Here is a 24,241-nt window from a genome sequence, read left to right as displayed (position 1 = left end):
GGTTCCCATTGACTGATTCTCCTTGACATGCCTTTCTATCTCTACAACAGATAGTAGAGCAAAGCCGGGTAAGAGACAACCGTTAATACAGCGAGACGAAAACACAACCACATTAATATAGTACGTTCAATCAGCCTTAAAGCTGCGAGGTGGACGGCGACTGTCACTGAATACCAGCCCACTGTTCTCGGATCAGATCATCCTAATGTGCACTCAGTATATTGCATCAGCATGACATGTGTGCAGCACTCCCCGGGAATTAAACACAAAGTATATCTCACAATACGCTGAGATATGTGTGCATCTCCTATACATTCTGTCCTGTGCTACCATGGTAACTCACAACTGAGCTTGCAGTAGCGTGTGCAGCTATCCTAGCTGGTGTGGAGCAGAAACACAGAAACACACACATATACACACACACACACACACACAGTGCCAAGGCAACTAGGAAGACTGCTAAGGAATACTTAACAGTATGGGAACATTGACATTCTGGGAATGCTGGCTGAACACAGCAGTGGTTAAGACCACTGGCCAAAATGAATGGACTAGTGGGTGGGGTTGTAATGGCTACTGGCCAGGGTGATAATAGCAGCGTGTAGGAGTGTGTGCACCTGTGATGAAGCACATTGTGTTTGTAGCCTAACAAGGGTGGGGAGGGGGCTTAAATCATAAACCACTGTCCACACACATGCACACACACGCGATGCCTGCCAGTCCTAAAGCATATTTCATCATTAGCTCTAAGCAGTTAATCCTCTGCTCCACTGACCACGGCTCAGCTCAGCCCATTTCAATAATCTGCATCTGGGGCTAACCAACCCATCACACACAAGCACAGACAGGCACACACACTCGTGCAAAACAAGGACACAATCAACTCACAAAACATATGGGACTGGTCCAGAGCAATAAATATCTCAAGTGAAAGCTCTCACACCCACACACGCGTATATCTATCCATCCATAATCTATTGTGTAGACAGCAAAGCCAGTTAGCAGAGCAGCACCAGTTCATTTATTAGACAGGGAATGCCACAGACATGCAATGTTAATTGGGATTGTAATGAGTTCAAAAGAAAGCAATTGGACATGTATTTCAATGAATGTGGCTCTGCAATCTAAGTTATTGTTACCTGATTAGACTGCAAGGTTTAAATTGCTGCTGAGCATAAATCCAGTCAGATTTTTTATCTTAACACTACCAATATCAATAGAGTAGCTAACAGGAATCAGTATGCTTATAAACACTCGCAAAGAGGCAACAGAGAACAGAATGTCAACTTTTTACTGATCGAGTCACACAAGTGTGTGTAGTTGCACTGCTAATCTTTCATATGAAAATACATCTAATGAACACAGTGGTGCGAAATGATTTCCTCCAATTTCCATCATCTTTTCGACCTGGACAAATTGATATTCAGTGTTTCTTGTTTTTTTGCCTTGGAGAAGGGAGGATCTGAAGGGTCTCTTATTCTGAAGATTTGGATGAGTGTAGCATGGATAGAAGGAGTTAAGGCAATGAGTGACATGACAGAGTGAAACAAGTGAGTGGAAGAATTTAATGAAAGATAAATAGCATATGCTTGTGATGACGAGGGCAGAGGACAGATAGAGAAAGCAAAAAACGATTACTGCAGCTGGAGAGAGCTGTACTGGTGTATGAAACGTGCGATCAGAATTGGCAGAGCTTGAGTCAAAAGTGAGAGTTTGACCTTTCCCTTCCTGACAACAACCATTAACCATTCAGCGTTGGAATTGACCCATTTCTCCTCATGCCATCTTTCCTGACATCATTATTTGACAGATTCCTCTCTCTCTCTCGTCTCCTTTCCTTCAAGTAGCTCTCACCTTTTTCTTTCTGTGTGTTTGCTTGTTATTCTTCTTGCCTCTTCTCTGTCTGACTGGAAGAGATTGAAAAGTGGTGAGTGTGGTTAAGAGGTGAATGCACTGACACAAGCAGACACCCTGCTCTTTCTCCTTGGGCCAAATGTTGATAAATGTTGTGTGGAAAAGAGCATTTTTCCGTTTTCTTTCTTCCCTTCTGTATCATCATTCCAAAAAGCATTTACACGTTGACTTTTCTGGCAGTGCTTATTATAAACTGGTTATATCTAGGATACAAAAACACACACGTGTGTTAGGGGTTTCGACTTCCTTGCTCATTTTTATGCCTCTGTCAAGTTCAAGGTTAGCTGCTGATTGTATTGAGCGCCAATGTTCCCCCATCGGAACAGACAGAGTGGAGATGCATTAGCACCTCAGCAGGTGGCCCTCAATCTCATGTTTTCTCTCTCTTCACACCTCCCTCACTTCCACAAATCCACATCTCCATCCATGGCTCCACAGAGGTACCAGGTCAGCCTTTGTCCAGAAGAGTAGTCTGTGGGTGCAAGTGTTCACTGATGCATGCATGTGTGCTTATTTCAATAGATGCAATCACATGCAGTGTGTGAGTATCATACACGTGTGCACACAGATGTGTACCTGTCATGCTAATGTGTAGCCTGATCAGATGACCATAAACTAAAGCCTGCAGGGGGTTAAGGCTTTCCCCTTGACCTGCTGCTGTGCACTGACCTGCAGTAAATGGGTTTAAACCTTACCAAGCCACAGCCTTTTATCTCCATCACATCTCCATCTCCTAAAAGCCACAGACCAACGCACACAGAAACTGACCGACGGACAGGCTGACAGAAGCCATATGGTCCATTCACTTCCAATGGCAGGAGGTAGTCATCAAAGAGCTCTCACAGCAATTCCACTCAGCCATGGACAGATAGACAGAGGGAGGGAGAGAGATGAAGGGAAACTGAATAGGGAAATTATGAGAAGAGGGTAAACAGAGGTGGAGAAGGGGAGGGTAAGCAAAGAAACGAGAATGAAAATAGCGAGAGTGTGTGGTGAAGATATATTCTATAAATTAAAAGAGATATAAACGAGGCAGGAATAAAGAGTGGTAAGAAGGCGTGATGGAGGTGTATATGCGAGAGCTGTGAGACAGTGAAGGACAGGCATAGCGGTAGTTGTGGGTATATACAGAATATTACTGATTTGACAGCACTGTCTGTTTCATGCTGACAGGAAGATGTTATGAAATTCAGCTTAGACTGTGTCAATCTGGACTTCACACAACAAAGCCACTGAGCATCAGAAACATCTATGGCGTGGATTATGTATGTGTGTGTGTGTGTGGTCTCGTACTACAGTCTTTGCGAGGATGGGCTTAGAACTGGCAGACTATGAGAGCCAAGTCAGAAAAATTCAGTTTCTTCAAAGGACTGTTCCAGAGCAAAGACTTGGTTAACAAAAGCATTGGTGAAAGTTCAATGTAAAAAGATCTCTTCTCTTGTGTTTTTCCTTTGTTCTTCCACGGGTGAATATCTGTTTTGTATTCTCAGGCTATCCTTACTTTTGAGATTTTTCAGTCACTTTTACTTTCCCACACCCACAACATCATCATCATCATTCTGCTCATCTTTCAGAGCCACTACAAAACGCACTACCCGAGAATTTCTCCATCACCACAACCAGCAGCTCCCACACTCCAGAGAAACACATCTTTTCTTCATGGGCCGACAGAAATTTATATAAAGATTCTCAGCATTAATGGAGTCTAATCACCAAAGTCTTTCTCAAATATTGTTCTCCAATTCCTGTTGATATGTAGTTTAGGTTGAAGCTACAGTTATGCAGATGTGATAGTGAATGTTAGCTTTAGGGGTGAGGGACAACCATGTCTGTAAGCTGGACCGTGAGTCAAGTTATACAAACAAAATTTTACCCTCACCCCCATTACATAAAACAATTTCACAAGCAAATTGAATTTAATTCACTCAGCTTCCTGCCCAGCTTAACTTCATGATGTCATAAATGTGAGCCTGTAAACACTAACATTTAGCTCAACCCAAACACAGTCACATTAAAGTCCAAGTCCGCTCTCTTTTACCGTAATGCTTACATTTATTCAGGGTGACGTGTTAGTCACAGGATCATAAATAACACCGAGAAAATAGAAAGAGTGAAACACAGAGAGCGAGAGAAGGAGTGAGAGAGAGGTGGAGGAGGGGGGCTGAGGAATGAAAAAAGTAAGGTGGAGGACTGTATATAAATCAACATCCATTAGCTGAGGGGTTATAAAGTCACTGATGAAGGAGGTGGACTGAAGCTCAGACCTTTTATTGTCTTGTTGTTGTCTTTTATTGCTTGTGATGTCATCTAATGGTATACAGTTAACGACAGGGGAGGGGAAGTATGTACATGGGAGGGGAGGATTGGGTTGTAATGGGGCTGTGTGTGCATGTGTGTACGCCCAAGCTGACACCGGATATTGATCACCTTTTGTCAAAGATGGCATGTGTCTGTGGGGTTTCTTGGCATTAATATATCAAACGTGCACGATCTGATCTTCATTCATGTCGAGTTTGAATGAGCATATTGCCGAACTCCGGCAGACACAATTCTCTCAAGTGCCAATATGTGGTTTTGAGAGGGATGTCTGGAGAAAGGCCAAGCAAAGGAAAAAGAAAAGCACAAAGAGAACCAGGGAAAAAAATGTTTCTAACATACTGAAGCAAAAACAATGTCCAGAAAATCCTGAAAACAACAACTCACAGCAACAACTTCCCCTTTCTAACTGGCACTTACCATCACAGATTAGCAGCAGGTATTAAATATGATTACATATTCCCCCTGTTTGAAACGTCTGCCTACATATTGGTTGTCTTACAACAAATTGCTGCCTCAACCACTCTGCTCCTGTGCAGAACAAAAACAACAAACACAGACAGGGGCCCATAATCAACAAAAACAAACAATGTAAAAACCAGCACACAAGTCTGGCTATGTATGGGCAGAAAAACACCTCCTGACATCACTTGCTCTTTCTAGCCTGAATCACATTTTTCTTTAACTTTCTTCACTCTTTATTTATTTTCTCCATCTTTCTCCCTTCAACTGTGCCACATACAACCAAATGATCTTCCTCCCATTGAGACAAACATTTTTGGACTATAGTCCTTCTCTGTTCAATCTCTCCTTTTTAAATCAACCTTATTTTGCTTCCCTCACTCATTCCATCCTTCTCTCTTTCCTTCTCTCCATGTTATGATGTTTTCCCAGGGCCCGTGAGGCTCACTGGCCTAACCGCCCCAGAATTAGTCTCAGTCATGGTCCTGCAACACATGCTTGTGTGAGTGCAAAAAAGCATGAGTAAAAGCACAGGAGCTACCACCCTTCTATCACACCCAGCAGCAGTGCATCATCCTATTATCCCGGCAAAGGGCGGGTGCACAGGGCCACGAGGAAAGTCTAAGGTGGAAGCCACAACAGACCAAAACCCAGCTTATCCATTGCTGTTTAACTCTGAGGGGACAAATCTTGTTTAGCCAAGGGCTTTGCCGTCACACAGAATGTGACATGTTTTTCAAGAGCGAGACAGTTATGGTCAAAGATGTTCGCTATGGCTGACACTCCGAGCTGCTATGAAAATTCCACAGATTTGCTGGAGATTCAAAGCCATTAGACCTCATTTCCTAAAATGACAATGTTATAATAATCTAGATACTCTTTGACTACATTACCAAGTTACGAGACACAAAAAAGGTTAAAAAAAAAAAAAGCTAAATTATATACAACAAATATGACTATAATAGGCTGTATACTTTCTTGAGCTGATACGTTATTATGTAATAACATGAATATCTTAATAAATTAAGTATTTCATCCTATTCTGATCCCTCAATTTGCCTCAAGAAACAGATAAGAAACGTTGTCTAATCGATTCTGCAACATGCTGATCTGCGCTGTCTAGCAAGTCCTGCAACATGCTGATGTGTGCTACAATCTGCCCCCAGGGCTCTGAATTTTCTCAAAGTCCAAAGTGAAAGAAAAGTACAGCGGATACTCCTGATACTGGCTGTATACAAGTGTATGTGTGATATATGGTGCAGTGGATGAGGAGGATGTTGAGAGATACCAGATAGGCTTGGCTCTAGAAACAAAATCCCCCCAGGGGTTCTCCCAATACACCCCTTCCTCAAAACACATACACATAAACACACTCAAATTCTTTCTACAGGGAAGTACACACACTTACTCCTTCCTCACTTCCCCTCTCTTTCACATGCACACACACACATGCCTCTTCCAACTACAAATACTGCCAACTCAGCTGATTTGCCTGAAAGTCAATCTGCCTTACAACTAGTATCCTTCCTTCAATCCAGCAGTCCCCAATTCCCAGCCCTTACTCCACATTCTAAAAGAGGGAAACCAAATCTCTGCCTTCATCAGTTCAGTCAGCTCCGCAACCCCTCTTCCTATATGCTTGGTCCTTACCTTCTTGACTCGTCCGCTCTTTGTGCCCACGAAGACCAGAGAGTGGTTCTTGTAGACGTAGGCGATGGCGGAGGTCATTTTGTCAACTGCATCGGTGAACAGAGGCTTGCCACGCACCATCTCAGACACGCCCAAAGGTGCATTCATATCGAGGCCACAAAAGTCATCGTCAATGGTCAAGAGCTGCAGTGGAGAAAAAGAAGGGAAATTAGTCTCTTATAAATCTTATTCCGTTTCCCTCATGCACACTAGACAAATGTTTTTGACGACCGATAAAGCTGTTTGCCACCGAGATGTTCAGGGAGGAAGGTTGGCTGTAAGTTAGGCAGAGTGTCTGGCAGCAGCATAGAACATGTTTACCCAGATACAAACCTACACATGACCTGATAAGCAGCAAAGAAGAGCTCAAGATTAAGATCAAGCTTAATGTAAATATCAAACAATATTTTGTTTCTGACTCTTTTTATAACAGAGAGAGATATGAACATGGGGAGATTCAGTTTGTATGCGAGAGACAATATGAGTATTTGTATGCTTGTGTGCGTCTGCTGGTCCAAAAGCAGTGAATGGTAAAAGTGGAAAGAAGAGAGAGAGATGAAGATGGGAGAAGACTGCAGTCAGGCGCTTGCTCTGTAATAGCGCCAGAGGCTGCTCTGTCAGGCACAATTCCCCACCGTCCAACCAACGCAACAGCAACTGCAGAAATGCCAGTGCAGCAAGATATTCGATGTGAAATGATTCAAAGTGAAACGAGTGAAATAAAAAGAGAGAAGTGCCGCATCGTCACAGAGGCAAATCACCAAACTGCCTCTACATAGGATTAGCGTTAGGAGACTCTGATAAAACTCTTGATGGAGGTTCATCTGTTATGCTTTCTGTCTCGGCACGCTGCTGTGACTTTGTGATTAAATACAGATGTGCGTGTTTCATATTTTGCGCTTCTCAACATTTTGTGTTTGCATGCATGTGTTTTCTCCTGCAGGCGGGATATTCATAGCAGTCACTGTGGGCAGAATGACTTATGGGTTTTGATAAGAGAATAATGGTGCTGGGGATTGGTCATTATTCGGTGTCTATGGATGGATATGAAACACTGAGTTTAGGACTGAAGTAGGCCCTGCTCTTGATTAATAGCTTAGCCATGTGGTGGATTTCCTGTAGGGAGAAATGCCTTGGCAGTGGACACTGCCTTTATGTTCTTTCAAAATGCACAGAAAATGTCAGTGGTAAGGTGAGATAATGGGTATGAGTTATGAAATACAAATGCTGTCATAATGACCTGATGAAAAGTAATTCCTTGCCGGCTAACTTCAATGCTTATATGAAGCCCTACATTAATAATAATACATTGTATGTGGTATTGGTTTGATATGAATGATTAGACGTGCATGCAATAGCTAATTTGAAGCACTACACTAGGTTATCAAAAATTAATATATAACAACAAGGAATGTGTCAGGTAAAGCAAAAAATGAGACACTAAGATCTAACTTGAAGCTTATGGCAAAATACCTAGGGTTTATACAAGTCTACCCTCACATGTAACCAAAAACTCTAAGCTTCACAAGAACAGGGTGATTATGCACAAATAAGACCTTGACTTTCATCTGGCTTAAAACCTATCAAAACATTTCAAATCTACAGTTGCCTACTGGTTTGAGCTGTCAGAAGTGGGATGCTCTGGGGGGGCAGAGGGTCTTTTATTTTATGTCTTATTTTCTTTTCCTCCCTCTGGGAGTGCATCTCCTGGGCTCTCGATCAATCTTGCAAGCACCAAGTGTCTCCTCACAACCTTTCACTAAAGGCCATCATCATCAGAGGCCTCAGAGTGAGCCACAGAGGAAATATGAGGTCTGCTTTCATTAGACAAATGGAACATGGCTGGTCTGGGCCACAGTGAGCTTCAGGCTATAACATGGGTGTTATATGAAGCGGTATGAATGATCGATAGAGACGACCTGATTTTGGGTCAAGATCATGTCATATGGTTAGAGGGTTGAAATCAGGACAAATAGGAGCAAGACCAAAGGCAGATAGAGAAAGGAGAGAAGACAAACGACAATGAAAGACTGAATTGCCCAAGAGAGTAAACAAAGATGAATACTGGTGTACAACAAAAACATATTAAAGTAGACCAACACCCCCCCACCATGTGACCTTTTCACAATGAGCTATTGTCAAGAATGTGTCTGTCTTACGAGTCTTAGCTTCATGGTGCTCTGATAAGAGCCAGGGTCACTCCATAAAATCACAGTGAAATATCACTCTTGTTTGCAGTATTACACTACCTGCCTTTCTGAGATGACACATCACAATCAACATCATTCCTCTTTCTTTCTGATGTACTAACAAGCCAACACTGATCTGAACTTGTGTCCACTTACTGTAGGTTATCTCCAGGCTCCAGTAAAGCTGTTTTCCTATGCATTTGTGTTCATATTACTCGTTCGTGTGAAAAAAAACAAATACCTTCTCTATGTAGCCATCTTTTAAGAGGAATCATCACCCCAGGGTTCAAAGGTTAACAGGGTCGATCAGAGGCAAAATGGAGTACTTTGTAGAATTTGGGGCCTTCATGATTGAATGCTGCCTCTTAAAGGTGCAGCAATTTCTCCCAAGATTGACTACTTTTCCAAGAGAGTGATTTTCATCATTAAAAATCATTTCATATTATCTGTCTGCTTCTGTCAGCACATATGTGTGTGTGTGTGTGTGTGTCTGTGTAAGTGAGGAGTGACACATATGTGGGAAGAGGATGTTTTTATGGGTGTTAAAATGTATGTGTATTCATCTCTTGTCACTGACACATGCTGTATTATTTCTGCTGGCTGCCAATCACTGCCACCATCGCTGTGCCGCTATTCTGCAATCTAATGAAATACACTTTATGTCTGTCAGAAATTTCAGGAAGCAGACACATTTTCATTACACCACAACCAAAACATGACATTTGTACTTGTGATGCCCAAGACGTCGCTAGTCAGAATACCAAATAATATCAACATAGCCTTTGACATTGTGTGCCAATACGACACTGCTGCCACTGCTTCGATTGTGCATTATGTCCCTCTTCTTTTCCTCGGCCCATCTAATTAAAGCATTTTCAAACTTAGACGGTGACCATTTTACAACCATTCCTGTCTTAACTTGAGATTAGATTTTTAGACCTTGAGGTTGATTTTTCATCTTCTTTATATCATTTTTTAATTTTATTTATTTATTTATTTTACTTTCAAAGGATCTCATCCTTGAGAGCTTTGTTTGCACAGGCCGATTCTGCTCTGACTCTGCATAGAAACAAATTATAAAATTCTGTAATACACGATTAAATGTTCCTAGATATTCATAATTAAGAACTAAACATACAAGCCCTGCCAACTACTCTCACAAACAGATTAATTGCATGCACCACAAAGAACTGATGCAATTTTGATGAACACGTTCAAGTGAAATAGTAAAGAAAATAATGACTGAGGCCTTCACGCACCTCCATTACAGGGTACTCAGTTATTACTTGTATGAATACCATAAGTTGTACACACGTACGATGTATAGATACAACACAGAAACTCTTATTGCTCAGGTCATCTAGGTACTTCAACCAGCGTCCCGCAGCATAGCAACAGCAGAGAAGGACGGGGGTTCCTCCCTCAAGACAGAGGGACAGGAAAGCAGAGTCTCCGTATTTGGACAGAGGCCAGACACTGAGGCAGAATCGGGTCAGTCTCAGCCATATCCATCTCTCTGCTTCTGTTTGTCTGCCAGCAACAGCACAAAGAGAGCTCTCTTCTGGACTGTGCAGAGGGATCAGCAGATACAGAGTGTAGAGAAAGAGTGGGGGCAGCGGGCGCACGCAAAAGAGAGAGAGAGAGAGAGAGAGAGAGAGAGAGAGAGAGAGAGAGAGAGAGTGCGTTGCTCAATGCGATTAGTGGGGACTGAAAGAGATCCGCTCTCCAACACTCTCTGATGTATGGCCTAATCTGGGCTTGTACTGTTGTGAGAGACTGTTCCATTGGCTGCAAGTTCACGAAGTTAATGACACACATTAACCACAGAGACATTTCCCTTCATGTCACTGCTCAACCGTTGGAGCCTCCATTTACTTGCACCTCTAGCCATTCTTTTTTAATGCAGTTATTATACTCCACGCAGCAGCATGACTTTCTTCCTGAATCCATTTTAGCTCACACATATTCTTCATAACTGTTGTTTATGGTTAGCCTGTCTCACTGTTGAGTTACTGGTGATTACATGGGAAAACTGACAAAGAAAGACTAGGGAAGTAAAATAAAATATACAGCCTCATGGTTGCTCTTTGTATAATCAGCCACTTAAATATCCTGTGTTTCCTGTAGCCCTACTGTGCTAAATGACTGACCTGCCAGGATGATTGGCAGCACTTGAAAATTATGTCATGACTAAGTGGGTTTGTGGTGTTCATTGTAAGATATAATGTCAACATTCAATTTAACTATGCTAAAACATTGGCTGTATGACTCCTGCAGAAACAGTGAGTGCCTGTGAAGTGAGGAATATGCTAAATCGGTATTCGTTATTTGGTCTACATATCAAGATATGCAGGAGAATGTTTGTTCTGTTGTTAGCTCTGATCCTAAGCATTTAGTGCATACTGAATTTTTATTTCTTGTATATAACATATCTATGACAAGATACTATTCATACTACACTCATAGGCTTTATCTTTTAGAATGGATAAATTAGGTAATCTGAATGAAAGCACTTGTACGTTGTTGTATGCAGAATGTGTTTATGTCTTCCCCAATACTATTTGAAATGTTAGGAAAGATTTCATGGAGGTGGGATTTATTGCAGGACTGTTGTATTAGACAGCATTAGACTCAGACAGGTGCAACTAAACTGCCAGCTGCCGGTGTGCAATTTGAGACTGGCTGCAGTCATACCAGTAGCTGTAATTATTTGATAAAGGGAAAATGTGTGACAAAACAGTATTATAATGTGAGCACTGCAGCACTGGCCTACAAATTTTGGTTGCCAAATGTCATCATTACGATCTTGTCAATGGACTCTTCTGTGTTAGACCTGCTGTGGTCGAGTTATGCAAACCATACATGACTTCAGTCTGCGTCTTTGACTCTGATCTGCTTGCAGTGGTGTAGAGCTGAACATTTGGGTCTTCGGTTTAAATTAAAAGCTACTCTTCATTTGTTTGTTTGCCTGTGAGTAAGAGTGTGTGTGTGTGTGTGTGTGTGTGTGTGTCTGATGTACCACTGGCCAACGTGCCAAGACGTGGTCTGTCTGACTACTGATCCATGGTGCCCTCCATCACACTAGCAACGCGTGACGGAACACACTGTGTCACTCACTCTCTCTCTCTCTCTCACACACACACACACACACACACACACACACACACACACACACACACACACAGCGAGATGTGCAATGTACTCTCCCACTTGTGTCCTGTCTCCATAAATCATTTTCCTATTTCCCTCTTCACAAAAACTGTCTGTTTTGGAAAATGCCCAACTTTATGCCCAATTGAGTCATGTAAGGGCCCTTCTGCTTTCAGATGCCTGTTTTAGGAAACAAAAAAAACAGAATGATTTAGATGTAGAGTGCCAAAGGAAGAGAGAAGCCTCAGCATCAAAGCCCTGCTGGTCAAATGTTGTTACAAACAAACATAATTACTTCTGATTACGCATGTACAAACATATTAGCAGGAACGCAAGCACCAGTAAAATGTTTCTATGACGCAATTTATACACTGCGTGAGTTCTCCTTGGTAAGAGCACAAGTCACTGTGAATCTGTTTCTGATGGCTTGGGTTTGGTTTCGTTGTGTTAAGGCATCCGCACGGCATTCCAAAAGAGAGCATTTTTTTGCAACACTCTGACTGAATTGTGCACAAAATTCAGTTTGAATTCAGAGTACATGAGCTGTCACCAAGTAGATTTAACTTTCCCTTTGTGTGGCGCCTCAGGGACTGTTTCGGAAATCAGTCACAATGATTAGAAATGAAGTAAGAAAAGAGTGTATGTATAAGGGCAGACACACAGGGTTGTTCAATGCTCAACAGTGATGTCATCTCAGTGAAGATGTGCCATCAATCTTGGCAGATCAGTATAGTTATAAAATGCAAAATGGGGAATGATAGGGCAAGTTAGTGCACCAAATAAAGCTGGAAAGAACAGCAAAATGGTGCAGATTTTAGTGTGTATGGTCACACCAGACTGTGCACACACTTCTCAGGGTGTGCCTGAAACAAAGTTGATTTATTTGGGTGTTCTGTTGGCAGATCCCAATGTGAGAAGGCGGGCCTGATGAGCCTGTGATATTTTGTTAAATCATGTTTGCGGATGCTCGCACCTGCCAACCGCTAGCTGAGCAGCTACAACAGATAATAAATATTGGTTAGGGAAAACAATCAAATCAGGAGCAAACGAAACAGCATGACAATTTTTGGAGAGTAGCTGAGAAATCACCAAAGCAGAGCCAGGAGAGGGAGAAGGTACGAGAACGTCCAAGGCCAGAAGTTTAGGAGGGGGGAAGAATAATTCACAAACAACTAGGAGCTGAAAATAGATTTCAAAATCAGAATTTTCTAATTTCCTAACACAAAAAGCATTTTTATTATTTCTTTTGGAGTGGTTACTTGGTCAGGTTATTTTTTTTTCCAGACAAAACTGAAACTGTATTTACTCAATTGACAAAAACTCAGACAAAACAAATCTGCATGTATTACAAACTACACAGAGTTGACAGTTTATTAGATGTGCTTAGTTACATCCATCGTAATCCAATACAACATTTCTCACATTTTTATTTGGCTGATGATGTGTCAAAGGGATGCTGATTCAAATCAGTGGTCATTTGACTGCAACTCATTCAAAAGTGTTATACTTTCATTTAAGTATTAGAGATATATTTCAGGTTGCTCATAATTCCTTATTGTATGACTACAATAAACTTCATAAAGGCATTATTTATTGTATTGGCTTTAGGATTTGGTTAGTTGTTGAAATGCATTTGATCTTGATAAATTTAATCGGTGACTCAACGTATTTTGCAAAATTATCATATGATACTTTATATAATGTACAGTCCTGTACAACAGAAAGTAAGCGTAAGAAAATTAGATAGTGAGGAAAGAGAGTCAGAGCACACCATAGAGTTTATCAAAAGAAAGAAAGAGGCAAAGAGATGAAGCCACTATATTCAGCCAGTGTGTTTTCAGGTGGAGGCCAGTCAGCAGAGTGTAGTGAAGGAAGCGGGAGACATTTGTTTAATCACAGAATAATGATATTGTGATGAATTCTGACCTTTAGCAAGTGGTATCCTGTATGGAGATTTAATTAGCGAGCCAGCCAGCGAGCAGGGTAGCAGATATGTGGATGGAGTGTGTGTGTGTGTGTGGGGGGGGGGGCAGTCTGGATGTTCTTAATGAATCCACTAGCCTTTCCCTTCCTGAGGATGTGGCCGAGACTGACTCATCAGCTGCAGCCAGCTACTGATTAAGCTTCGCAATCATAAAGAGGAGGGACGGAGATGGTCGACACAGAAGACAACACCATTCAAATGTTGGTCAAATACAGAACAAAAAAGACGAAAGGAAAGAGTCAATAACATGGAAAATGAACGGAGGGAGGAAGACAGCGAATGTCATATTGCAAGATGTCCTTTCAAGTGTATGATGAAACGAGGGAGGGGTGAGCATGTGTGTGTTGGGAGGACTGTGAGAGAGATCAAGAAAAAGACTCAAAGAAACAGCGGCCGAGTAGAATAATCTAATTAATTGGAGTGAATTCAGAATGTGAAGTCGATAGCACATGACAAATGTGGAAGAATAGCCCGTGGCATGTTAGTTAATGACATGTAATTAATGATCATTAGCAGAAGGGATGAGGGGATGGCCGTGGCCTGTCAGGGACTTACAAGCGACCTTGTAATTTTCTCATCCATGTTTGGGAGGGTGGGGCGCTGGTGTGGGGATAGCACTTTTGCTTGTATGCTTATGGAAAACCATGTAAGAGGAAATAAAGGGGAGATGAGAAGACACTATTTTTATTCGAATATGAGGACAGGCAAAAGGAGGAAAGAGCAACACGGGCTGTGAGCAATGAATCAAGGATGAGAGAGAAGAGGGCAGAGAGTGAATTTATTGCGATCCTGCTGTTTTGTTGTTCTGTTTTTTTCTGCTGACACAGTGAACATGTAGGGAACAGGCAGCGTTTTTTTTATAGGTCACATGCCACTTCACAATGATCTATGGATGCAGACCCTTTGCAGACTTATACTGTTGAGCACGCATTATGTGGCTCAGTCAAGCATGGCCATTTGGGGGAGAGAGGACGTACCCCCGCCCCATCCCGCTCAAACCATCTATCCTCTCTACTGCTCTCTTACCCATCATGCTACTCTCTGTATACACTTTTTTCCCCTCAGCTTCTCCCTCTTTTCATCTCTCCCACTCTGACTGAAAGCCTCTTAAAGATGGTATAAAGCAACAAAGGTCTGACAGTAGTAAGTGTCTACTCAGGACTGTAAAGGTACCTGTGTCCTTGAACACATTTACACCTACTTTGAGGGTCAATTTTGTTATTAAACATTTCTATTAAAAACTGTATATATATTTTTTTGCCTGTTTTTATTCCCCAAGGAATTTGGTTTCCAGATATAACAGAAACAGCAGTTGTTGAGTCCTAATTTCATACCATAAGCATGTAAATGTGAGCTTGTATGACAATAAGAGCTCCTTGATCCTTGATCCTTGTTTCCTTCTCCAAGGAGTCCATGGCTATTGCAAATTCACAATAAATAAGGTCCTCAAGTACTACAAAGTGAAAACAAATACATTGAGAAAATGCAAATGAGCTGCTTTATGATGTTTTCTCTCAAAACCGGCACAAATACAAAGCAACATGGGAGCAATTCTGTTCTGCAGGCACAGGGGCGACGAGCACTCCTTCAACCCTCAAGTTCACTTCCAAGACTTCTGGTTGTCATCTCCCCTCCTGCCCTGTCCTTCTCATTAGATTCATAAGGACTACAGGTTAAACCTAAAACATCACCCCCTGCATGAATATTCGGAAATCCTCACAAAAGCTTCAAAGCCCCAAAAATGACATTCTGGACTGCCCTATGAGTAACATGAATAAACTGCATCATACATTAGATTTTAGGTTTTAAAAAGACTAAAAAATACAGCAAGACTATGTAAGAAAAGTGTAAAAGCTGCAACAGAAAAAGACCCTGATTAGATATTAATGTAGTCGTGTGATTCCTCAGTACTTTATGAGTGCAGTAACCCATAAAGCACTTTGACATTCGCAATGTTCAGAGCAATCTTGTTCAAGAAAGAGCATGAGCATGTGAGCGTACACACACTGTGCTGGAACTCTACATCACTGGGATGCACCCAGTGGAGTAGATGTGAACGATGAGTTTAAACTATGTTTCTGAAGATATCGGAGACTCGTTGCTCCCACTCATGCATCATTTAAGGGACCAAAGGAATTAATCAAAAACTAAGAACTAATGATTTTTTTTTAAAAACACAACAAAATCAACTTTGGGATATTAGGAAGACAACCATGCATCACAGACAAACATTAGAGCAGAATTTGCCAATAACTCTACATCTAAACATGCAACATGTTACATACATTAAAAATATAGAGCCTTCATTAACATCTACTAATTTACTAATGCTCAAGCAATCTACCTCTGATTTATGTGTGTTTGTGTGTCCATGTATTTAAATAGGATTCCTTATTTATGGCTGTAGCGTCAGCTCCACTCTACAGAAGCCTGGACTCACCTGATCCACATTTTCATAAATCACCTAATAAGCCTTTCACATAACTATGTATTTATTGCTATTATTCTACTTTGTCAAAAGCCTCCCTCTGCCTTTAAGAGCCACCTTCACCATCTCTGCAATAGCCATACTTAAAAGTGTGGTGGCACGTGTGCACGTGTGTGTGTGTATGTGTGTATGCGTGTCAGAACTCATCTATCTCCTGCAGAGTCCACCGTCACTTGTTCAGCAGGGTCTAATTTATGCGGTGGTGGTGGCGATACTGTGGTGCATGCTGAAATGGCATCATTCCTCAGCGCTAACCCCTGCGTGCTCCCTCACACTTCCTCTCCCTGCTGACAGCTCCACCCCAGGCATGATTTATCAGGCCCTCAAGCAGCAGACAAAGGCGCCCCGGAACGTGTGCCGTGCCAGAGACGGATTAATAGATAAACACTGCGATTCCAGAACCAAACACGGGAGAGGGTCAACTTCATAATGTCTCGAGATAGTGCATGGCTAAGGTCAGAACAATATGGACCGAGAAGCAGTGAGAGGATCAAATTTATGTTCCTGAAATATGACCATAACCGAGCAATGAAATTCTTGTTGCAAGTATTTGTGGCTATATAAATTTTCCATTTGTAGCTCTTATAGATAATACAGATGAGTGGTCTAAGTAACGAAGACACTATTCGTCATTGCAATGATCATATTTCTTGGTAGAATGTTTGTATTTTTGCTCACCGGTGCATTCATTCAGGCTTCATCCCTAAAGGCACAAAGTTTATTGAGGCTGAATGCACCAAGTTTTGTTTCATTTCATAAGTCACGAAGATACTATACTTACATAACCAGTTAAAGGAAATTTACTCCAAAATAGATACATTGTTAACTGATTTGTATGTGGAAAAATAGACTGTGTTATTTAGCCCATTATCCACACCTCTCTGAACTCAAAATTGGCAAGTGAGCAAGGCCCATTTAGTCATGCTTGCTACAATATGTAGAGATACATGATAAATAACAAATGCTCTCTGATCAAGGTCATTTTGTATTTCTTGGGGTTGGCAGCTTTTATTAATGGCATAATATGAATTTAAAAAAAAAAGTACATGAGACAGCTTTGAAGCTTGTGAAGATGGTCTAAACACGTAACACCCAATTTAACCTTGTTTTTTTATGTGCACAAAGTGAGAAATCAAATGAAATGAATCACTGAATTTGTAATGCTGTTATGGAGAATGGAATTATGGTAATTTGGCTGAGCATTCAGCTGCATTGTTGAAAGGGTGAGCGGATTAAAAGAGGCGGTGGATGGTTAAGATCTCATCGTAATGTGACGGAGCATGAACCCACCCAAGACCACAGTGTTCACGAAGGCCTCCCACAGTGCACCCAAGCTCATTAAAGTGACATGAAGAGCCTTCACAACTGATTTCCTTCCAGGGATACTCACCTGTAGTGTCCATCATTTAGAAGCTATAAGAAATCATCACTGATTGGCTTCTTTTAATATGTACCATTTCCCTAAATGAGTGGTTCTGATAAACTCTAAAATAAATTCAGATCTGCTCAACACCTGGTGTTCTGGTAGAGGACAGTTCCACATGTAATAGTAGAGAAGATGTGCACTTCTGCACACAAAGCACATACAAATGCAGTAAACATTTGTCCAGAATTTGTGTTTGTGTTCCCAGTGCGAGTGTGTGTGTACATTCTACTACTCGTACTTACCGCACTGCTGCAGGGAATATCTTTGACTTTGAGCCAAGCCAAGTCCAGCGTGCCCTCACCCTTGTAGCATGACTGCAGTCTCTCCTTGATTTTCTCGTTGATTTTCCGCAGAGAGAACACACACAATGCAGAGTCCTGCGAGGCCTGGCGTGGACGCCTCTTTTGGCCTTTTGAGAAGACAGCAAACAGAACATCATCATCTGGTGCCACATCCAGTGAGCGTGCCAGGATAGCACCAGCTTTGGACAGATAGGCTGCCTCAAGTAATCGGTACTCCACATTGCCACTAATGCATCCAATAGGCACCTCCACATAGGAGTTGAAGGCGGTGTCTGCCTTGCAAAGGCGGACTATCTTGGAGGTGTAGACCTGTTCCCGTCCAGCAGAGGAGGACCCAGTGGTGGGCCCACCACCCATTTCAGGCTGCAAAGTCAGGAAGTAGACAAAGTTCCCACTAGCAAAGCCATAAATGTAATATATGTCAAAGTCTGGGATGACAGTGAATGTGTCTGACGGGATCTTAATCATAGAGGCTACAAACTCATCATGGAAGACATAGGCAAACATGCCATCCTCCTCCGAGTTTCTGGCCAACTTGCGGCTAGAAATAGTAGGGAAGTACTCTGGCTTGCCATCCACTGCTGTGGCTACAAAAAGCATGTCTGGAGACGCATTGCCATATGACACAATGACACCAAACACAGAGCCACTCTCGTTGACACCAGAGAGGTAGTGCTCTTTCTTGTGGAAGGGTTCTCCTAGTTTGAAGAGGTCATCTAGGCGAAGGAGTTTGCAAATGCCCTGGTAGAGGCTGCCACATGCCAGCAATCGGTTCTCCCGATAGTCCATCAGAAGCATCTTGTTGACATTGTTGGTGAGTGTCAATGGCTCACTGCAGGGCTGAACGATACGTGGCGGGTAGCACTTGCGGTTGTCTTCATCCGGGCCAGTCTCATGGGACACCTGGACCTCCAAGCCCGGGGACAGTTTGTATATGCGATTGACAGCTCCCAAATAAACATTGCCATTGCGATAGTCCACCGCAAGATGGTTGAATGTCCACTCAGGATTCTCAGCACGAAATGATGCATACTCCTCCTCCTGAAGGGACGCTGTGATCACCTGGGAGCCGGCACTGTGAGCCTGTGGGGCTTGTACCACTGTTTGTGACGTCACAGGAAGCGCCAGACTAGACAGGAAGCAGCAAACAAAAAAGCAGGTCCGTGTCCTGGTGAGGGACGTCATGGCTGTACAGAGGCTGGGAGTGATGAGGAGAGGGAAGGAGGTACAGTCCAGTACTGTCGGCCAATCAGGATCAAGCCTCTTTTGAAATGGAGGACATTATGTACCTAAAGAGGGAAGAGATAAAAACCAGTGAAAACCAGTAATATGAACAAAATTACTACACATTCACGGCAACTGTCACATGGTACTGATATATACATTGTGCATATGAAGACTCTTTTATGTTATCTATGGTCTAATTTTATCTGGCACACATAAGAACAGAGCATCATTACAAAGAATAATGAGGAAAACAGGTGAAGAGGCCACACACTTGAGATTCTGGCACAATCTATACTTAGAAAAGAAATGGGCTGGACAAAAAAGGAATGAGGCTGAGGCAGAGTAGAGGTTCAAAAGCCAGTATGCAGAGAGCGCTTTAGCCAGTGGGATGAGTCCATGGATTGAGGAAGGGGACAGAAGAGGTGGAGTAATGCACTGTCTCAGAGGAGGTGATCAGCATGGCTCTGCACCATCTCTCTGCATGGACCCCTGCCCCACTCCGCCCATCCTTGCTTTTCTGCTCCAGCCGATATGCACCTAATTGATTCTCCCCTTGGAGTAGCAATTTGCATGCTTTGGCGAGTTCTCTCTTTTTTCCCAATAGGGCAGCTCACCTGCTGACAGTGCTAGCAGAGAGAAAAGGACCTTCTTTGTCTCTTTAATATACCAACACACACACAAAAGAAAGAGGGTTATGCGCAGAAGAGGAACAATTAGGGAAAAAACGCAAGTGGTTGCAAAAATAAGCTTCCCTATAGTCCTTAGGTCATTTGCAAAGACTCAGCATTACATGTACAGCCAGAGCAGACAGGCATACAAACATGTAAAAACCATGCCATTTTCATGAAAATTTTAAATATGGTGGGTAGAACTGTTATATCTACACCACCATAGAGCCACGGCGCACACAAGCACAGATTATCAAGCGGAAATGTGCGCATTTCCTGTAAACATGGTGTTCCCCTGTGTGTGTCACATACTCATTAGGGCTCTCCTGTGGCAAGCTGGATTGTGTGAAGAGTAGTTCTCACCAGGTAATATCCAGGTATTATTTTTCCACAGACACACACAAGAACGAAAGTGGAAATGGAACTTCACTGTATTATTCTGGTGTGGTCAACCCACATACTCCTGAAATCAAAATGCCACCACTGTCATTTGAAAAGACAATAGTTAGTCCTTTATGACTATGGATCAACAAAGATTTTTAGCCGTGACTTAGTATTAACTTTATCTAAAATACTGAACTGTGCATAGTACTTACATTATGATCTAGCAATATCTAAAAATAGTACAAACAACACTAACATCTTTTCTTTTCAGATTTGATTTTTAACAATCTGCATGCATGTTATGTGAGAGGTACAGGGTGAAGACAGAAAAACTTTGAAGTGTCACTCACAGTAAAGCAATGCGAAAGCTTGCCTGTTACACTTAATGCAAATCTCCAGCAGCAAAAGAGACAGTTTTACTGAGCAATGTCATGGTTGTGTTTTTAGCTTACAGCAAAAAATAAAACAATGTTAAATAAATATTGAGACAAGGAAAATTTGAATATTTCTGTGGTGTGGCCAAGAGAAATTATAAATTAACAATCACTTCATTTTAACTTTATTAACTTTGACATAACATTACAGTTACAGTTCTTGCCATTAAGATAACTTATGTGTTATTTGGAAGTTTTTTTGCTATGATTGCTATTAAAACTGGCACTCATAAATGGTGGTGCTACCAAACATTATCCAGCCACAGATCTTATCTTAGGCTCATATCCAAGCAATCACAAGTTGTGGTGGTGTCAAATGCAACCTCCCTGCAATCTTACCAATCTCTTCTCCATCCTCTGGCAGGCAAAGAGAAAGGGAGAGAGAGGGAGAAAGAAGCAGACAGCCTCTCAACACATGATAAGAGGACCAAAGAGGATGATGAGAGGGATAAAAACTGATACAGAGATGGAAAAGGTGACATGTGTTCAGATGTGTGTGCGCCTGTGCACAGACGAGTGTGAGTCAAAGAGCTAGCATTACCATAGCTATGACAAAGACAGGATTTTGGAAGGGAGAGACATGGATACAGGGTCTGTGGAGGCTGTGAAACGATACAAAAATCACTCTGCAGTTAATACAAATTCAGTGACATACAAAAACATATTTTACTGGGTAACTAAACCATCAAAAACGCTGCCACAAAAAAATGTGTTGAATCAACACAATCGGAAGAGTGAGAAAAAAAAAATCATCAAATTCGTATTAGCTGCAGGGCAAATGCACTGTAAGGTGTTTCAGTTATTGTGTCCACTCACCAAAGAAAAAGCAAGTTTAAGACAGAGAGAGAGAGATAGAGAGAGAGAGAGAGAGAGAGAGAGAGAAGAGCTAGTAGAAACGGCTGATGCTACTTGAAAAGTAATGACAGGGCAGTCAGCCCATAATGTTCCTCTAAAAATAAAAAAGGGAGCTGCATATTAATCTCACACAGGGAAAAGCAGTGAAGCTCCCACCTCTCATTTACCTAGCAGGAGGTATGGCCATAACAAAGCGTTCCTCTGAAATACCCAGACAACTTTATTCAGCAGTTATTATTAATAGAAAAAGAGACAGAGATGAAGGAGGGAAGACAAAAGGGGGCTAAGGAGGGAAAAGAAATGGTGCGAGACATAGTGAGAGACAGAGGGAGAGGCTGCAATACCACCTTCACATCTACCTATCCTCCTGAGTATAAACACTTGCACACTCAAACACAGATGACATCCAAAACAATACCAAAAAAAAAAACTAAATAGAAAAGAAAGGCTCCCTCTAGTCTCCCCTGAGAAATAAAGGAGTTTCACAAGCACAAAAAAACTAAAAACTCTGAAAGGAAAAAAAAAAAAAAAATTCACACAATCATCAGTGGTATTCTGCCATGGCAGTGTGTCTGCCACATGAATCTGTTGGTGAAATGCAATTATCCTCCCTGACGGGGGGGCAAGCTCATTTAGTTGCTGTTTGCCTTTGCCTGCTGATCATCAAGCACCATTAATTAAAGCCTGCTTTGGTTCTGACGATTTATGCATCAGACACACTATCTCACACACACATACACACACGCAAGCACACACACAAACACATACGAAAGGACTGATTATTCTAAAACATATTTTATCTTTATCCAGTTGAAAGTCATTAGTACATGCCTTTTCCCTCACCTGAAATTATATAGATATTAAAATGAGGTAAGATACTGTGTTGAAAAGGACAGAAAACAATAAGGTATGAAAACAAGTGCGAAGTATGGCATGGCAGGAAAATAACATTAGATTACATTGGCAAAATACTTTCTCTGTTTTAAGAAAATACATACTCGCACTTGCTCTGACTGATGGAGTTTGGGAAAAAAATTTATTTTGAATGTGGCAGATGCAAAAGGTAGAGGGGGCTTTAAGACTTGTGACCTGAGTGTATAGCTAGCTGTTCTGGGCTGGCTGCCAGATTCACTCAACTGTCAAACACACTCACAAAACACACACACACAATGACACATTGACAATCCACAGATATCAAAGAGTTCCAATGAATTCACGACTGGCACCACACTCATACATTTCCAGTGTCGCTGGAACTAAGTGCAAAGTCAACACTGCGTGTGTGCATCTGCTTTGTTTTTGCACATTATCTCCATCTGTGAGACTCCAAACTGTATTTGAGCCCAGTCTTTAGAAAATAACAGGAGTGTTTTCTGTTATCCCTTTTCCTTTTCTGTGTCCTTAAATGCTGTCAGCAGCCAGCCAGTAGAAATAACGCGTCATCTCCAAAACCATAGCTTAAAAAGGAGATATTAATGGCATTTAAATAGATGTGTGACTTCAACAATTAACATGCTTTGAGGAGAGGAGAGGAGAGATTTATTAGTTCTCTGGTTGTGTCTCAGCTGCATCAGTTGATGTGGCATCGTCATGGCTAAACCCCAGAAAGGTGCCAGCAGATGGATAAAATCTGTTCTCCCATCCTAAACAAGATGATGTTTGTTGTTTTTTCATTCTACCTCTCACACATATAGAAAACATTAAGTCAGAAATACCGCGTAAAACCTCAGACCAGACACAAACACCAAACTAGATCCAAAGATCAATTGCTACTAACTGCCCGGGGTCAGAAAAAAAAAAAGGATTTTGATGCTGCAAAGCTAATTTCAGGGACAACGGTATTAGGCAAAGCTATTATGGATATGTCAAGAGCCATTTTGCTTTGGCAAAGAGTGTGTAATGGAGAGCCAAGGCCAGACATGACAATTGGAGGAGACACAACAAAAAGCAAGCCTCGACAAAATAATCTGCCATTTACACTCTGATGGAGCAGAGGCATTTATGTCGACAAAATGACTTGGAAATGAAGAAACTGTCAAAGTCTTTGGTAAACAGCTTAACTTCTCATAGAGCAAATACATTTAAAAATAACCATCACATTCATAAAAACACTATGAGTCAAATGGGATTAGGAGATTATGAGTGAGTAAGAAGTAGGGTAATTATACAATCCTTTATATTCATAAAAGAAAAAACAGATTTTTGCACACTTATCTAAGGTAATCTGTCACAGAGTGAAAGGAGGTGAATGAATGACAGTTGCAAGCTCACAGAGGCAACAATTAAGACGACTGCATAACAAGTAAACATACCTGAATGTGGCACAGGAGCACAATGACGACAAAGATTACAAGAGACAGAAAAGACAGTATGTGGAGAAAAGTAAAGTCTAACAGAAGCCAGCCATGCAAAGTGAAAAGTAAGAAAGGTCAGGGAGGTTTCAGAGATGTCAGGAGCACGTCTTGCCCCAGCCACGAGAAGGTCACTCACTGCTGTGTGAGGGAGCGAAAGATGGCTGGAAGCATACAAGTTTGTAAAATGGTCAGAAAAAAGACTGTGCATACAGAATTTTATAGCTGGCATTTTCACAGGAAATGATCACACCTCTCCCATCATCATGTCTCACTTGCATCCACTAAAATTTACAATTTATTTTTAGACTCTGATGACTATGCTTTGAAATAATTAAACTGCCAGACACCTGCAGTACCTAAATAGTAGGTAGGTTATAGTGATAGGTTAATCACTGATAA

General features: G+C 41.7%; 1 protein-coding gene across 4 annotated transcripts in view; it reads right to left on the bottom strand.

Moving 5' to 3' along the window:
- plxna4 (plexin A4) overlaps positions 1-24,241 on the bottom strand; it is a 219,770-nt gene that overhangs the window by 174,083 nt on the left and 21,446 nt on the right. For all 4 annotated transcript variants that reach the window (XM_046379466.1, XM_046379467.1, XM_046379468.1 and 1 more), the window contains exons 2-3: positions 17,861-19,209; positions 6,343-6,525 (exon numbers count right to left, since the gene is read on the bottom strand). In XM_046379466.1, coding sequence (XP_046235422.1) covers positions 6,343-6,525; positions 17,861-19,105 — 1,428 coding nt within the window. In that variant the 5' untranslated portion in view covers positions 19,106-19,209. The remainder of the gene's footprint in view (positions 1-6,342; positions 6,526-17,860; positions 19,210-24,241) is intronic.

The sequence above is a fragment of the Scatophagus argus genome, chromosome 22 (genome assembly GCF_020382885.2).
Source record: "Scatophagus argus isolate fScaArg1 chromosome 22, fScaArg1.pri, whole genome shotgun sequence".
Classification (NCBI taxonomy): Eukaryota; Metazoa; Chordata; class Actinopteri; family Scatophagidae; genus Scatophagus; species Scatophagus argus.
The sequence above is the reverse complement of the archived record's forward strand: the minus strand, read 5'-3'. Positions and strand labels throughout refer to the sequence as shown.